We start from the raw sequence: 18,838 nt of genomic DNA, 5'->3' as shown, positions 1-18,838 counted from the left end.
GGCTGTATAATGAATTTTTAATTACCTGATCCTCCGTTCCTCCAACAGACAGCTCTCCCTCATACTTCGACAGTGGACTGTTCCTCCGCATGCTCAAGCTCAGTGCAGGGCTATGGAAGTTGCATTGGTCTTGATCAGAGGTCTCCAAACCTTTTAAACCAAGGGCCAGTTTACTGTCCTTTAGACTTTAGGGGGGCCGGACTGTGGCCAGTGGTAGCAGAAAATGTCTCAGCATCAGTTGGAGTAAACAATTCCACATCTTTGGTGTCAGTGAAAGGAATAGCCGCCCCCCCTTTGTTTGTGTTATTGGGAGGATTTGTGCCCCGTCATTGGTGTCATTGGGAGGAATTGGGCTCTATCGCTTGTGTCATTGGGAGGAATTGTGCCCCATCATTGTTCTCACTGCAAGAAATTGTGCCCCATCATTGTTGTCACTGCAAGGAATTGTGCCCCATCATTGTCACTGCAAGGAATTGTGCCCCATCATTGTCACTGCAAGGAATTGTGCCCCATCATTGTCACTGCAAGGAATTGTGCCCCATCATTGTCACTGCAAGGAATTGTGCCCCATCATTGTCACTGCAAGGAATTGTGCCCCATCATTGTCACTGCAAGGAATTGTGCCCCATCATTGTCACTGCAAGGAATTGTGCCCCATCATTGTCACTGCAAGGAATTGTGCGCCATCATTGGTGTAACTGCAAAGAATTAAGCCCATTATTAGTGTCATTGGTAGGAATTGTGCCCCATAATTGGTGTCATAGGGAGGAATAGTGCCCCATTGGTGTCACTGCAAGGAATTGAGCCCATTATTCGTGTCATTGGTAGGAATTGTGCCCCTTTGTTGTTGATAGTGAATGACATAGCGCCTTAAGGCCAAATAAAAGCAAGCAAAGGGCTGCAGTTTGGAGACCAATGGCCTTGATGATGACAGAGGACCTTAGATAGTTGGAGCACAGGGGAGAAGGCACTGTGAGGACCACTTTAACAGCATGAAGGTGCAGGTAAGTAGGGCTACTTTCCGTGCCCCCTAGACCTAAATGAGCAGTTAACCCTCGCATTGCAGGCACAGCCCCAATGTAAGTGAGAGAATTTTTTAAGTTTCCTCCTGGAGTTGTACAAGGGCCAGTTCACACCAGACGCAGTTCTGTGCGCATTTTTCCTGCGCAAATGTATTCCAATGGCTCTAGTTCACACCATGCAGTCAGTTTCCGGTGCAGAAACTGACTGCATGGTGTGAACTAGAGCCATTGAAATACATAGAAAACGCTGTGCATGCATTTTGTGCAGAAAAAAAACGAACGGAACTGCGTCTGGTGTGAACTGGCCCTTAAATAGCCTTTCTTATACCTCCCCGTTTAGGTCGGATTACACAAGCAGTCTGTTGATAATGCAATTAGTATGTTGCAAAACAATGTTCAAATCAAAGAATAAAAAGTGTGGGTAATTCTAGTATTTGACACCCAGGGCATAACATTTTGCTCTCTACAATTATCGTCGGCAATCATTTTAAAATGAATAAAAATAATGGTGTCCCCTAATGTTGCTGATCAGTAAAGAAGTTCCACCTTGCATTGGTGGTCAATGAAGGTGGGAGGCCAATTGCTTGAGGAACCTCTAGCAACCTCAGGAGGCACTCTGGTTGGGAGAGGCTCCTTTATAATATCCAGATTGGAGATTCCTGAGGCTGCTGTTCATTCCTGACTTTAATGTCTGTCACTGGACTTTCTTATCCAGGATGAATCGGTAATGAGTCAACACAGACTGTTCAAAATGCAAAGCATCTGACGGATCTGGCAGCTTGCTTTGTTTGCATATGCATTTCTTTGTAGTTGGAAAACACAGGCCCATGTGAGCGCGAGCAACGTGTCACACTGACAGCGAGGCAGTGGGAATGATGATGTGACAATGTCGAGCCTTAAAGCTAAATCTCAGGCACATGCACTTTCATTTAAATACATTATTCAATAGACACAGAGGATATGCAGTAAATCCACATTGTGTGCACCGGACACCTTTGTAAACTCAGATTTTACATTGTGGCAGTGACATCATTGTTGTGCTGTACATAACCTGTGCTGAGAGCAGATTTGTGGGAGGGGCCCTGCAAGCCCTCCCACAATAGGCTGCCTGCAGAAAACGACAGGAGGGGGTGGAGACCAGACAAGTCACACTGCACAAGGAGAGGGATCAGCACTGACCGGTCCTTATAAGGGGAAGTTAATACATAACGCCCATTTAGTTTACTCATATATTCCTTTTAAAATCAAGAAATCTTTTTCTGTTGGGCTTTTATTTATGGAAGTCTGCCCTACACCGATCTGCCATAACATTATGATCACCCATGGAGTCATGGACTCCACTAGACCTCTGAAGGTACACTGTGCCATCTGTAACCAAGCAGTCAGTAGCAGATCTTTTAAGTCCAGTAAGTTGTGAGGTGGATCGGGCCTCTATGGATCGGGCTTGTTTTTCCAGAACATCCCACAGGTGATTTGGAGGCCAAGATAACACCTCAAACCACTCCTGAATTCGTCAGACCAGGCCACCTCCATCCATTGCACTGTGGTCCAGTTCTGATGCTCACATGCCCATTGTAGGAGCTTTTGGCTATAGAAACGGGTCAGCATGGGCAACTGGTCTGCATAACACAGCCCCATACACGGCAAACTGATGCGTTGTGTGTTCTGACACCTTTATATCAGAACCAGTATGAACTTTTTTTTTAGCAATTTGAGCTACAGCAGCCCTTTTGTTGGATCAAGCAACACAGGCCAACCTTCCCTCCCCGCATGATTAGTGAGCATTGGTCGCCCATGACCCTGTCTCCGGTTTGCCAGTTTTCCTTCCTTGGACCACTTTTGGTCGGTGCTGACCACTGCAGACCACATGAGGTGCAGTTTTGGAGATGCTGTGACCCAGCCTTCTAGCCAATACAAGTTTGCCCCTTCCAAAGTCGCTCAAATTTTGCGCCCATTTTGTCTGCTTTCAACACATCAACTTCAGGGACAACACGTTTATTTGCTGACTAATATATCCCATTCACTTTTAGATGCCACTGTAACAAGATAATCATTGTTATTCACTTTACCTGTCAGTGATCATACTGTGATGGCTGATCATTGTATATTGCTCTGCCACCAAGCTAAATTCTAGTTTGCAGAGGGAGTGCCAGTGGCCAGGAGTGAAGCATTTTGGTGGCCATACAGGAGATGGAGCATTCAAGGCTGGTGTCCTTAGTGTGGTAAAATCCACTAGGATTGTAAAGAGAAGGCGGGAGGAGGCCAGTGCCACAGAGTCTACAGGATAGATGGTTCTGAAAAGTGCTGTCACTCTACTTATGCTCTGCAGCCTCACAGCACAAACACATCAGGGGACAGTTCAGGCAAATGGTTAAATCTGGAACTGAAAGACCAGCAGGGGTTATAACCAGGGGCGGACTGACCATTGAGTCACTCGGGCACTGCCCGAGGGCCCCATGTCACTAGGGGGCCCCATCAGGGTTGCCGGGCTCAGTAAAACCAGGGATATGTATGTAAAAATCTTTGTTTTTTTTACATCTGTCCCTGATATGTCTGAAACCAAGCATGCTTCTGATGTGAAAATCCAGAGATTTTAGCTGCCCCGCCTCTGCACTGCCTCCTGGCGTGGTGGCCATCTGTAAGCCCAGGGGCCCCATAATCTTCTATTGCCCGGGGGCCCCATGAGTTGTCAGTCCGCCCCTGGTTATAACTAGAGAAGAGCATAGAGCAGCACAGAAGATGCTCCTATTCAATAACAGGATTATATTGCTCTGGCAGTGGCTTGGAGCACCAGATTTAAGCTGACCTTAGATGGATCAAATCTCAGCTGGCTCAGCAGCGATTGGCCGAGATTGTATGGGCAGGCTGGTTGTACCCAAGTCGATCCATCCATTGACTTGAGTACAACCAGCCTGTCATATTTTTACATGCGACTACTGCCGGTGGCTGAAGCCGCTAGCAATAAACATTGTGTTCTGCCAGCCAAGCAGGTAACACAATAGTGCTGCAGGAGGGATTCTGCCATTAAAACTGACTTTGTTGATGGGGGAATCGCACTTTTCTTTCCTTCGCACTATTTACCGTACAGGGACAGACACCAGACTCCAAACAGATTGCTGAGATGCTGTTATTGATATTCGGATTCTTCATCTGTAGGTGGGTTGTGTATTTTCTTGGAGAGGTTTCTGTAAGCTGATATTGCATTTGTCACATCAAACAATGGCCACCTGTTCACTATCAGACTCAACAAAGCATGTTGTTTTATATAGCTTTTTAATGAGTTTACCTACACTACAGAAATTAAAGGGGGTTCCACCTTAAAAAGAGGACACCTTTTTCAGACCTTTCCATGGAGTATTATGAAGAGGTCCTGCACTTCCACCGACTTCACTAAATCCCTCGCCAGCTGCAGGTGTGCCCCTCAGACAATCCCAGGAGAGCCTCTGGGTGAGGGGACCACCTGAGGCGATAGCTGGGAGCCAGAGCTATCAATGGTGGTTGTGAGGTCACCCGAGGGACAGTCTTCTCAGATCTGTTCCTGTCAAAGCTGCTTAGATCTTCAATATGTGCGTTCCTGGGATATATCACCAATGGCATATGTTCCTAAATGCCAGCATCACTCGGTTCAGTGTCCAGCCGCAGTGTATTTCGGGTTGCCATAGATTATGATAAACTCCTGGACGCTGCACCTATGCCCTGGAAAACGCTGTGATTTGACGCTTATGGACGAAGCACCCAGTTGGCATGTAACCTTATTTATGACAGCTACTTATATAGCCCAGTCAGCACTTTACAAATATATTGTACATTCACACCAGTCCCTGCCCTCAAGGAGCTTACAATCTAAGGTCCCTAACTCACATTTATACGTATACTAGGACCAATTTACACAGGAGCCAATTAACCTTCCAGCTTGTCTTTGGAGTGTGGGAGGAAATCAGAGTATCCCGGGGAAACTCACGCAGGCACAGGGAGAACATACAGACTCCAGGCAGGTAGTGCCATGGTTGGGATTTAAACCAATGACTCAAGTGCTGCTTGGTGGAAGTGCTAACCACTTGGCCCACTGTGCTGCCACCTTATTCTTTGATACCGAGATTTAAATGCCTTGGTGCAACTCAAAGGATTGCTTAAAGTACCTGCCATGCCAAAGCTGTCCGCACTGAGCACAAAACACCTCATTTTAGGAAACAACACTATTTGAATAATTTAACTTCGGATGGAAGAGCTGACCGCTTGCTTTCATAGGTGCTATCTTACAGCGGAGTTCCACCCAAAAATGGAACTTCCTCTTTAAGTGATGGTGACCCCCTGACATGCCACATTTGGCATGTCATTTTTTATGGGGGGAGTGGGTACCCTATTTTTAGAGGCATCCAGTTCCTACTTCCTCCCGGGGGTCTGTGGAACAGGTCCCAGAAGATTGCCCGGCCATTCACAGCGCGCAGCGTGGCTCGCGCATGCGCAGTGCGTGACTGGCTGTGAAGCCACAGCCAGACACCCAAAGTAAGAATGCCAGCGCCGTGGAGATGAGGGAGAGAGGAGTGGGGCTTCGTATGCCCGCATCGCTGGACCGTGGGATCGGTGAGTGTCTGATTATTAAAAGTCAGCAGCTACACTTTTTTCGCCGTAAACTCCAAGTTCCTGGAACTGGACTACTTTTCCATATTTTGCTAAACTTCTACCCTTCCTTTACCCATTCAGGAGGCATCTCAACTGCCAATTCAATTAGGTTGACTGCCAGTGCCATTATTAAGATGGACCCATCCCCTATTGGGTCCTTGAATTGCCCTGGTCCTTGCCCAAGATGCCCAAGACTCTGTATTCCTAGACCACAACTCTGCCATATTTCACCCCTGGGATAAGGTCATCAAGACGTATCCTAGGCTTGACAATCTTAATAGCTTTGCGTTTCTGAAACTGGGTTTTGTGAAGGCTGACACTTCTCTTTTATTTTATTTATTTTTTGCTATACCTGCATCATTTGTAACATATTTTGATGCCCCTTGAAGTGATGTACTGACCAGCCACAATTACCAATACACTTCATTCTTTAAAAAAAATATTTTTTAAAAGTCGGCAAAATCAACCTCTTTTGTATCTTCTTAAATTCAACATCATTCTGCCATGAAAAAAAGTGTGAGTGGGGGATCCAGGAGATGATTTTTTTTTGGTGACTGAGGTGATTTTTCTTTTTGTAGTGAACATTCACATCTTTGGCATAATGACCCTGTCACTTCTAGATAATTCTTCAGTTTTGACAATCCACATGTCACAATAATAGGCTATGCACGTGTGCCTTTGTGCTATGCTAGTGTCATTCTACTGACCTCTAGTGGCAATATAGCAGAATGCGATAACCTGCTGACTTGCTCATCCGAATCTCCTATGAGTTTGTTCTTTAGATTGTACGAGTTATTTAATCAGTGTATCTCTTCTGTTCTTTGCTCATCAAACTGGTCAGTTCACATGCATTAATATTTCGTTATTTACATTAACGTTAAATTAACAGTTTAACCCTTTATTTTTCATAAAACAATATTAAAGCCTAACTCTAAAAACATTAATTCCAAAAAACATTCCCTTCTGGTCGATCTATGTACATTACAAGGATTATAACATACTTTTTGTCATCTGAAGAAATCCTTGTTTGTTCCTCGGTGCCCCTGTGTAGAGTGGGTCTAATGGGTCTGAGCCGTCGTACCTATGCGCCTGATTCTTAGAATCAGTTACGCGTAGATTAGTATTCGGTCCGACCGGCGTAAGTCTCTTAAGCCGTCGGATCTTAACTGCATATTTACGCTGGCCGCTAGGGGCGTGTTCACGAATGTACGCCCGGCCGACGTTTACGTTAGGCTTTTCCCGGCGTAAAGTTACCCCTGCTATATGAGGCGTACATGCGGCGTACCAATGTTAAGTATGGACGTCGTTCCCGCGTCGAATTTTGAACATTTTACGTCGTTTACGTAAGTCGTTCGTGAATGGGGCTAGACGTAATTTACGTTCACGTCGAAACCAATACGTCCTTGCGGCGTACTTTGGAGCAATGCACACTGGGATATGGCCACGGACGGCGCATGCGCCGTACGTAAAAAGCGTCATTTACGTGGGGGTCACATAACATTTACACACGCCCACATCTTCCACATTTGAATTAGGCGGGCTTACGCACTTAGAATACTGCACTTGCCTGTCTAAGTTGCGGAGGCGTAACGTAAATAGGATACGTTATGCCTGCACAAAGATGCGCGCTCCTACGAGAATCTGGCCCTCTGTGTACAGAACACTTCCAGGTAGCCATATTGCATTATATTCTCAGAAAATTACAGTGGCTGCAGATTGGAAAGCAAAGGTTATTTTTAATAACATTCAATTACAATATGACTTTTGTCGCAATTTGTATACACTATATTATTTTTTCTTTATTTGCTATTTTTTTTCCCTGTGAAAGTGGAGTTACCCTTTAAACATTCACCTGGAGTGATCCAGTTTTCTGCTTTCTTCAACAGAAAATTCCTAAAAGTCGGGAGTTAGGAATATTTTGACTAAAATATACATAGAACCTGCTTGCAGAAAATTAAACAGGCCTATGTGTTAAAACCTCTAGTAAATCAAACATTTTGGCCCGGATTCACAGACATCGGTGCATTTTTAGGCGGGTGTAGCGCATCTCATATGCGCTACGCCGACGTAAAGCAGAGAGCCAAGCACCGAATTCACAATGCAAGTGCTCCCAACGTTGCACCGGCGTAACGTAAATTCGTCGGCGTAAGCCTGCCTAATTCAAAGTAGGTGGAGGGTGGGCGTGATCCATTTAAATGAAGCGTGACCCCATGCAAATGATGGGCCGAACGAATGGCGCATGCGCCGTCCTGTGGACGCATCCCAGTGCGCATGCTCAGAATCACGTCGGAAATACTCCTTAAGATACGTCAAATCGCTGCCTACGACGTGAACATAACCTACGCACATCCCTATTCACGTACTACTACGTAAACAATGTAAAATACGACGGCTGTTCCCTGGTCCATACCTTAACATGACTTACCCCTGCTTTATGAGGCTTAACTTTACGCCGGACGTACGACTTGCGTAAACCGCGTATATGAATGCGCCGGGCGCAAGTACGTTTGTGAATCGGCGTATCTCCCTCATTTGCATATTCGATTCGTAAATCAATGGAAGCGCCCCTTGTGGCCAGTGTAAATATGCGCCCACGATACGACGGCGTAGGAAACTTACGTCGGTCGTAGGAAGCCTATTTTCAGGCGTATCTAGTTCTGTGGGCATGGGCGCACAGATACGAAGGCGCACATTTACACTTACGCGGCGTATATCGAGATAAATGTTTTTAAATGTTTGAAAAAAAAAAATAAAATAAAAACAATCACACACAGTAGTAAAAGTAATGTAAGCTGGAGGCCTAAAGTGTATGACTGGGTAAGGCTTCTTACACATGAGGCGGAGTCCGCCTGCTCCCGATTTCGGCGGATCGGGTCAGATGTCAGTGGACATATCTCCGCTGACATCCGACGCTCTATAGGACTGCATGGAGCGGCCGTTCAGGTCTGCCGTCAAAACTGACAGGCAGACCTGAACGGTCCGATCGTGTGAAAGGGGCCTAAAATGAAGAAATCCTATTTAGTATAAAGTATCTATGCAGGACACACGCTTCCTTTTGTTTTAGCTCCTCAAGTATAGAAAATACCAATTGATTTGCTAGAAATTCAGTGAGCATCCTTCCTGTTATAAGATGACAGGCAGCCTGTAGTGGGTGGAGCCTGTTTGATCCCTCCCACAATCTGATCCCTGCACAGACTGTGTACAACACAATGATGATGTCATTGCTACTTTTACAAGGTAATTTATATCCTTTGTGGCTATTGGGGAATATCCAGTATTTAAAGGAACGTTTTTGTGTGCGAAGTTCGGTTTTAAAGGGACACTACACAATATCCTTATTTGCAAAAAAAAGAAATCCATACACCTATACCTAATGGTTCTGTAATCTATTTTCATTAAATAGTGTCTTACAGTGTCTTTCTGCCTCTTTGTAACGTCCGCCGTCAGCTTCCAAATCACTCCTATTTCCCCCCAGTTCTGTTTGTTTGGAATAAGCAGTTGCAATTGTGTGCATTGTTCTATGCACACCACAAATTCCATAGTCCATAGTCCATCTCAGAAGAGTGTGGCTAGGTTCCTACATACAAGTGGGACCATGGAGACGTACGTAGTCACCCTCCAATAAGAAGTCAGATCACAGCAGCAAAGACAAAGGTAGTTGCAGGGGATTGAGAGCAATATAAAGGACTTTTTGCGTAAAGAATACATATGTGAATAGAATGCTTTCTTTGGAAACCAGAGTTTAGACACCTTTCACACTGAGTTTTTCAGGCGGTTTAGCACTAAAAATAGCACCTAAATACCGTCTGAAAAACTCCTGCCCTACAGTCTCAGTGTGAAAGCCCGAGTGCTTTCACACTGAGACGATGCGCTGGAGGGACCGCTCCAAAAGTCCTGCTAGCAGCATCTTTGGAGCGGTGAGAGGAGCGGTGTGTTTACCGCTCCTCCACCACTCCTTCCCATTGAAAACAACGGGACACCGCGGCTATACTGCCGGCAATGCACCTCTGCAGGCCGCATTGCGTGCGGTATTAACCCTTTTTCGGTCGCTAGCGGGGGTTAAAACTGCACCACTAGCAGCCGAATACCGAGGCAATTCCGACGGTATAGCGCGCTAAAAATAGCAGCGCTATATCACCACCGCATCTCCCACCTCAGTGTGAAAGGGGCCTTGGTGTCCTATGTTCTTGTCATTATGTTATGTTTCTTATTAACACATACAATATTTATACATGCCCTGTGTAATGTATCTATTTTTTCTTTCAGATCCTTTTTGATCAGGCCCAACGGTCAGTGCGACAGCAGCTTCATAGTTTTGTAAAAGAGTAAGTCATTTTTTTTACTGTATTATCACTGGATTGTAACACTATTATACAGGATTTATATAGCGCCAACAGTTTGCGCAGCGTTTTACAACATGGGTCTTCAAACTATGGCCCTCCAGTTATTCAGGAACTACAATTCCCATCATGCCTAGACATGTCTGTGAATGTCAGAGTTTTACAATGCCTCATGGGACGTGTAGTTCCGCAACAGCTGGAGGGCTGTAGTTTGAGGATCCCTGCGTTTACAACATGAGGGCAGACAGTACAGTTACAATCCAATTCAATGCAGGAGGAGTCAGAGGGCCCTGCTTATTAGCGCTTACAATCTGGGATCTATATAGCTATCTTATATAAGAAGTATTTTCTCTGTTTTGTGTTTGTGTACTTTGATGATATTTTACACCAGAAGATATAAAGTCCAGCGTGGTCACATGATAAAAGATATCTGCTACAGAAATAAAGTGGTTGTAAACCTCAGACATGAAATATGAACAAAGCAAATGCCTCTATAATGTGTAGTTATCATGTTCCGCAGCACTAAGTCTCATTTCTGTCTGCTGCCTAGTTCCTCTATCTGCATGAGTCAACTTCTGATAAGGGTAAGGGGGGGATCTCCAGCGCACGGCCTGTGATTGACAGCCTTAGCTCTGTTCCTATGTACAGTGGGGTGTGTCCCTTCCCTCCAATCAGCTCTTAGGCCCCATACACACGGGAGGATTTATCTGCAGATATGGTCCAGCGGACCGTTTCCGCGGATAAATCCTCTCGAGGATTTCAGCAGATTTTAATGCGATGGAGTGTACTCACCATCGCATTGAAATCTGCGCCGAAATCCTCTGGCGATGACGTGTCGCGCCGTCGCCGCGATTATGATGCGGCGACGTGCGCGACGCTGTCATATAAGGAATTCCACGCATGCGTTGAATCATTGCGACGCATGCGGGTGATCCCTTCGGACGGATGGATCCGGTGAGTCTGTACAGACCAGCGGATCCATCCGTTGGGATGGACTCCAGCAGATGGATATGTTGTGCATGTCAGCAAATATCCGATCTGCTGGAATCCATCCCAGGGGAGATATATCCGCGGAAACAGATCCGCTGGCGTGTACACACCATAGGATCTATCCGCTGAAACCCATTTGCTGGGATTTATCTGCGGATGGATTCTATCGTGTGTACGGGGCCTTAGAGCTTCCCTCACTAAGCTCTGCAGAGTGTAATTTCAGCTCCCCGCTCCTTGCTTTCCGAAAGCTCAGACATGCTGTGTAAATTCTGTCGCAGACAAACAGGTCCAACTTATGTAGGAAGATTTGCTTCATCTCTGTGTATCACCCGAGGCCAGCCATTTGGTTTATCACGCTTTATTAAATTATGGTCACATACTGACCTGCACCATCAACTGAATCCCTAATAAACTAAACTGTAGATTTAGGCCTCATGGCTGAACTCCAAACGGCTATGTAGGCAGATAAATAAATATGAGAGCTGTTTTTCCTGCCCAAGAATTTGTGTTTCTGTCCATCCATTCCCAAGATTTACACAGCTCTGCCACCCAGCGCACTCCTGTCTATCAGATGAGTTGGCCTGTTCTTTCTCTACTGCAGCTTCACTTTGATTTGCAGTTACCCTCCATACTCTGACCATGTGACTGGAAAGTGAAAAGAGAAGAACACTGATGAGCTCATCTCTCTTTCGCTCTACTCTATCCTCCTGTCTGCATGCTCCCTGCACTGCAGCATACCTGACTGGTTCCTTGTGCTTCTTTCCCCTTCCCCCACTGGCCTCTGCTGCACAGACTGTAAAAAGACCAACCCCAAATACTTACCTGAGCCCAATCAATCCATTGCTGTTCCCAAGAGCAGCAGCGTTGGTCTCTCTCTCTCTCTCTCTCTCTCTCTCTCCGTCTCTCTCCTCACTGGACATGGAGGCAGCGGTGGGAGCCATCGGCTCCTGCTGGTGTCAATCAAATCCTGTGAGGATGGGACAGGGGGGCAGGGCTGAGCCCCATTCTGTGTGTCAATGGACACACATAGCCCAGCTCAGGAGCGAGCCCGCATGAGTGCCCCATAGCAAGCAGATTGCTATGGGGGCGCACTGAGAAGAGGAGGAGCGCCAGCGGGGGATCCCAGAAGAGGAGGTTTGGGGGGAACTCTATGCAAAGCCACTGCACAGAGCAGGTATGTATGACATGTTTATTATAGGAAACAAAAAGGTTTGCGCTCCAGTACTACAACCCCTTTAAAGCTGATTTCCAGATATGATACTTATTGCATCATTACATTGGTCCAGCTTGAGGGACCGCTGGGAAAGCTGACAATCACTGAAGTAGATCTCTGCAGTCTTCTGGGTCCTGTTTACAGACCCCAGCGTAGGGTGACCACGTGTCCCGGATTGCCCAGGACAGTCCCGCATTCTTCCGGTCTGTCCCGGGCACCTTCACTCTGGGACAATACAGTGTCCAGGAATGAAACTGGCACAGGTCCCAGCATGAACTCCTCAGAGCTTAAGATGTGACACCCCCCAACTAGTGAAGATCTACAGGTCGCAGCATAGATCTGTGAAATCTATGGGGTCACACCCTTAGATCTCAGGGGTTCATCCTGGGAGGTTCAAATTTGGGGGGCAGTCACATCGTTGGATATCAGGGGTTCATGCTGGGACTGGTAGTCCTTTACTTTGGGGGTGTGTGACCTCCCTAAAGTTAAGGACTACAGGTCCCAGCATGACCCCCCCCCCCCCAAAAGAGCGGAAGATGTGAGACCCTTGCCCTCCAAATAGTGAAGAACTACAAGTCCCAGCATAAACCTGTGAAATCTACCCTTAGATCACAGGGGTTCATGCTGGGTGTTGTAGTCCTTCAAATTTGGGCGGTGAGTCACATCTTTAGATATTAGTATTTCATGCTGGGACTTGTAGTCCTTCACTTTTGGGGGGTCCCACCATGAACCCCTCAGAGCTAAAGATATGACCCCCCCCCCCAACCAGTGAGGACTACAGGTCCCAGGATGAACCAGTGAAATCTATGGGGGTCACAAACAAAGGTATAAAAATGATCTATTTTTAGGAAGAGGGGGGGGGGGGTGTCCCTGAATGGCAGTTTGGAAATGTGGTCACCCTACCCCAGGGAGTCTCGCGCTTGGCACTGCCGCCATTCACAGAGGGCCTTAAATACAATTTGTTCTCTAGATAGACGAGGTGGAGAGGCAGGGTGGTGACATTGCGATCTCCACCATGTGCAGTCAGAGAATGCCTTATGTTCACTGACAAAATACAAGGCCTTCTGTGAATGGAGACAATGCTGAGCAAGAGAATGGAGACAATGTTGAGCTATGCAATAAGGCAGCCTCCCCCCCACACAGGGCCTGGAAGAATGATGCAATCGCTGTAGTAGCAGCAACTACTATAGTGTGATAGTCATCGTCCACAGCAGTCCCACAGGTATCAAATACTTTGAGAACAACAAAGGAAGGGTTACCTTCAAAATTGAATGGACCTTTAGGCACCAAAGTAACAACACAAGTAAATAAAACAATGTATTTATTAAATACTGTTAAAAAAAATTGCGGTGGAGTACAACATCAAACAAAAGTTTAGCTGACTGCTGGTTCTTGAAAGGATGTCATATGCAAGGTCTGAAAACCAATCCCCCCCAATAGGGCCTAGAAGAAGGTAGACCGGACACCGATAGAGGGGAAGCGAGGGCCACGATTGGCCACACAATCACAGCTACAACACAATAATAAAAATGGCTAAATGTACTGATAAAGTAAATTTCTAAACCAAATAAAAAGGTTTATAGGGGGAATAAGGACCACCCACAAGAATCCCTCAGGGACCATGCCTCATGAGATACTGTATACACACTTACATTGTGCCAAGCTTATACCTGGAGTTCAGCTTTAACTACTTGCCGTCCAGCCGCCACCGTTATATGGCGGCAGGTTGGCTTTCCTGCGCGAATCACCGTAGCTGTACGGCGGCCGCTCAGAGTGGTATAGGGGGCGCGTGCAGCGCAACACCGGAGCCAATGCCCCTTGGCGGCGGCCGAGATGTCCACCGCCGACCCTCAGAAAGCCAGAACGGGGATCTGTCAGCGTAAACACAGATTCCCATTCAGATCCCCGACAGACAGAACTCGAAGAAATGTTTAGATCCTTATCCCGATGCAGCAGTTAAATTTCTCGTGGGCCACTGCCCTCTTCTCCCCGGTTACTTCTGGGTGCCAGCGAAGCTGCTACTCTTGTGGCCTACGTACTCTTGATTGACTGGTCAGGGAATGACGTCATCCCACGCACAGAAGTCTGTCGATCTGGTACAGCCAGAGTGTGCCGGGAATGCATGCGGAGCTCAGTGTGCATTCAGTAGAAGATTGCGAGCAGGCTGGTAAGTGTTTGTTATTGCAGAGGAGACATAGTATGTCTCTTTTGCAATAAAGAGCACCGAGTTTTTATTAGTTTTGTTTAGTTCCGCTTTAACCAATGCCTGGTGCAAAAATTAAAACATTTAGCAAATCAGAGGATCTTAATATGACTAGTACAGTGATGTTCACCTTCCCCGGTGAGATATACATACGGGGCCAGATTCACAAAGAGTTACGCCGGCGTATCAGTAGATACGCCGACGTAACTCGGAATCTAAGCCCGTCGTATGTTTAAGTGTATGCTCAAACTGAGATACACTTAAACCTGCCTAAGTTACGACGGCCTGCGCTGTCGTAGCTTAGGGTGCAATATTTATGCTGGCCGCTAGGTGGCGCTTCCATTGAGTTTGGCGTAGAATATGCAAATGAGTAGATACGCAGATTCACAAACGTACGCTTGCCCGTTGCAGAAACGATATGCCGTTTCCGTAAGAGGTATGCCGGCGTAAAGAGGTATGCCGCCCCCTAGGTGGCGTATCCAATGTTAAGTATGGCCGTCGTTCCCGCGTCGCAATTTAAAAATTTTGCGTTGTTTGCGTAATTCGTCTGTGAATGGGGCTGGACGTCAATTACGTTCACGTCGAAACCAATGACGTCCTTGCGACGTTATTTGGAGCAATGCACACTGGGATATTTTACGGACGGCGCATGCGCAGTTCGTTTGTCGCGAGGACGCGCATCATTTAAATAATACACACCACCTACCCGCCGAATTTGAATTCCGCCGGGTGATTTACGCTACGCCGCCGCAACTTTACAGGCAAGTGCTTTGTGAATAAAGCACTTGCCTGAAAAACTTGCGGCGGGGTAACGTAAATGAGATACGTTACGCCAGCAGAAAGATCCGCTGATCTTTCTGAATCTGGCCCACTGTCATTGATGCCAGCTGGACCAATGCGACAATCCAAATAAAGATCGCACCTAGACTTCAGCTTTGAGCATTGGGCCTCAACACAGCCACATATAGCCCCCATCAGAAGCCCATGTGACTGGCTGGGAATGCAGAAGAACAGTTTAGAGACCAGGGCAAAGCATTGTCACAAGTGCCTGAACAAGGACCTTCATGTCAGACCATTGGCTATTTTAACCACTTCAGGACCACCCATCGCACTTATACTGTGGCAGGATGGCCCCACTGCAGTGGATCACGTACATGTACGAGATTTTGTATTTCCGGGAAGGGGGCGCGCCACCCGGCTGTGCTGTCATTTGCTCCAGCTAAAAACATCACTAAGCCTTGTCTGGGTTGCTTGTAGCAACCATGTGTATTAAAAATGAAATGTGGTGAGAAGGAACACATCCATGCCTATGTAGGGTGCATGGTGAGAGTGAAATACAAATAACAGGTGTATTTGGAAAAGCTTTCCTCCTAGGCAGCTCTGCGTAATTCAGACGTCACTGGAAGTTATGAGGCTTTATGGAGGAGAACAGAGGCTGGCTCTGCCCGGGTTCAGCAGTGCGATCGATGTATGTAGGCCACAAGAGTAGCAGCTTCGCTGGCAGGCCGAGGGAGACAGTTTCCATAGTAACGGGTAATTAAGTGAGAATCTGTCAGAAGCAGAAGCCCTGTGTGCTTGGGGGAGGGGCACGTAAAGGATCTCGACATCCTCCATATTTACTTTTCCTCCTTCCTGTCCTGAGCGACTCTCAGATCAGACTTCCATAGCTATATCACAGCCCTGCTCATTCTGCACCATTTTCTTCTGATCATTTTATAAATGGGAAAATCTCACATCATAATCATAAGTCACAGCGTTTCAATACATACCGATATACAGTTTTAAGCATTCACTGACATTTGCAGTTTGGATAAGTCGGTCAGGGAGGCGGAGCTCTCTCCTAATCCTAATGGCACTCCATGTACTGGGAACCACACAGTAGGGGGAATCTGTGCTGCACAGGGTGATTAGGGTGTGCCTGGGCACATTCGGCACACCCTGTGTGCACGCCTATGATTTAACACCCAATACAATGCTTGGGTTAGGTCCAGGGTTTTTATGAGTAACCTAGAGGACAGGAACTTTTGCTTACAACCATCAGAAGTGCTCATGGCTACCAGAGGTTCCCAACTTGTTAGAATATCTGGGATCTAGCTAAGCATTCCTTCCTACAGAAGCCCTAGTGTACTGCTTCAGTCCATTGGGCTAGTCACATAACAGAAGTCAGTAGGTCCCAGGACTACAGAGGGCAACCCTAAGTCTCCCTGCCTGTCATTATTTAAAAGACTTTAACTCTTCAATGGCTGGTCCTAAAAGCACTAATGATCAGGGTATCGACATGACCGACAACTAGTATTTTTCATAAGATCAGTGATGACAACTCAAAAACCCCAAACCTTAAAAAAAAAGGTAATACAGTAAAACCTTGGATTGCAAGCATTATTTGTTTCAGGAACATGCTTGTAAGCCAAAGGACTTCTTGTATATCAAAGCAAATTTCCCCATAAGAAATAATGGAATCTCAAATGATTTGTTCCACAACCATTTATTCATAGGTCCATCAGTTTATACCATATGAAAAGATTATAGCAATGTGATAGGTTGTGTAACCATAAAATATCTATCCACAAGGGGATTAGAAGCAAAATCCAACAGGAGCTACAGTGTATAAAAGAAAAGAGAGGCGCCTCTAATGCTGCATTCACACCTAGGCGTATATACGCCTGAAGCGCGACGCCGCAGCCGCCCCTCATACGCTGGAGGGGTGATTTTACATGGTCGGCTATGGAGATGGTTCACATCTCCACGCCGAACGTCTGACACCTGCCGCCTGAAAAAAGGTCCCGGACCTTTTTTTCAGGCGTCTTTCGGTGTTCGGCATAGGAGATGTGAACCATCTCCATAGAGGGGGTGAGGCTGCATTCACAATCGCTGCGTTTTGTCGCCGCGAATCGCGGTACAAAACGCCGCTATTTGCCGCCGCAATTCGCGGGACAAAACGCCACGATTCAGTACACCTAGGTGTGAATGCAGCCTTAGTGTAGCAATATGTTGCTAAATGTTGTACCTCCATTAAATGTAACCATATTGCTACACTTGGAGGCGCCTCTCTTCTCTTTTATACTCAGTTGTGACATGATGCTACTCTTATATCAAGACATCGCTTGTATATCAAGTCAAAAGTTATTAAAAAATGTTGCTTGTGTTGCAAAACGCTCTCAAACCAAGTTACTCTCAAACCAAGGTTTTACTGTACTGTACTTGTTTTATCTAGAAAAGTCTGATCTCTTATTTGTCTGCTGTGATTCCAGGTAATCATTGTTATTGATATCAGGATTAAGATCGCGAAAGCTCCAGGAGCTCCTTTCATTGCCCAATAAACCAGTCAAGTTACTTAATGATGGTTTTGTGCCCTGGCTGTTTCACATGTGCTCCTTTGTGCTTTTGTGCATTCATTTCAGAGATGTGAGGAAATTCAAGGAGTCAAAGAAGCATTTTGACAAAGTCCGGGAAGATCTGGACATTGCACTAGTGAAAAACGCTCAGGCCCCTCGCCATAAACCGCATGAAGTGGAAGAAGCTACGGGTACCCTGACAATTACAAGGAAGTGCTTCCGGCACCTCGCCCTAGACTATGTACTACAAGTGAGTGATGTTCATTTCTGTTAATTAATTATAAGAACCTTTGCAAATGTACCTGCAGTTGAGGACTGGGAACCTTTTGCCTGGGGGGCAAACACATCCAAGTCCTGTCACAGTGTTTGGTGGGCACATTGGGAAAGGTGCTTTTTCCTAAAGGATATGATGCACTTTTTTTTTACTGCCGACATCGTGGGCACCCTGGACAGGTAAGTGTTCTTATTAGAAGTCAGCAGGTACAGTGTTTGTAGCTGCTGACTTTTAATTATTATTTTTTTTAACACGGACCTCCACTTTAATACAGTGAGGAAAAAAGTTTTTGATCCCCTGCTGATTTTGTACGTTTGCCCACTGACAAAGAAATGATCAGTCTATAATGTTAATGGCCGGTTTATTTTAACAGTGAGAGACAGAATAACAAAAAAGAAAAACGCATTTCAAAAAAGTTATAAATTGATTTGCATTTTAATGAGTGAAATAAGTATTTGACCCCTTCGCAAAACATGACTTAGTAGTTGTTGGCAAATCCCTTGTTGGCAATCACAGAGGTCAGACGTTTCTTGTAGTTGGCCACCAGGTTTGCACACATCTCAGGAGGGAGATCCCTTCATTGGTTGCCAGTAAAAGACAGAATCACTTTCAAGGCACTCTGCCTAATACATAAGTGTATTCAAGGCAACGCCCCCCAATATCTATGCAAAAAAATAAAAGCCCATAACCCCAATCGCATTCTGCGATCCACCAATCAAAACCTCCTCCAGATACCCAAAGCCAGATACAAGTCCAAAGGAGATCGAAGATTTGCAGTCCAAGGACCCCGCCTGTGGAATGCACTACCAACCACCATCCGACTGGAGTCGGACCATTT

At 46.1% G+C, this 18,838-nt stretch overlaps 1 protein-coding gene across 7 annotated transcripts in view; it reads left to right on the top strand.

Annotated features, from left to right (window-relative positions):
- The window catches only part of ACAP3 (ArfGAP with coiled-coil, ankyrin repeat and PH domains 3), a 271,725-nt gene that overhangs the window by 154,414 nt on the left and 98,473 nt on the right, over window positions 1-18,838 (top strand). For all 7 annotated transcript variants that reach the window (XM_040325845.1, XM_040325849.1, XM_040325847.1 and 4 more), the window contains 2 exons: window positions 9,912-9,970; window positions 17,793-17,976. In XM_040325845.1, coding sequence (XP_040181779.1) covers window positions 9,912-9,970; window positions 17,793-17,976 — 243 coding nt within the window. The remainder of the gene's footprint in view (window positions 1-9,911; window positions 9,971-17,792; window positions 17,977-18,838) is intronic.

The sequence above is a fragment of the Rana temporaria genome, chromosome 10 (assembly GCF_905171775.1).
Source record: "Rana temporaria chromosome 10, aRanTem1.1, whole genome shotgun sequence".
Taxonomy (NCBI): domain Eukaryota; kingdom Metazoa; phylum Chordata; class Amphibia; order Anura; family Ranidae; genus Rana; species Rana temporaria.
Note: the sequence above shows the minus strand (reverse complement) of the source record. Positions and strands in the feature narration are given on the sequence as shown.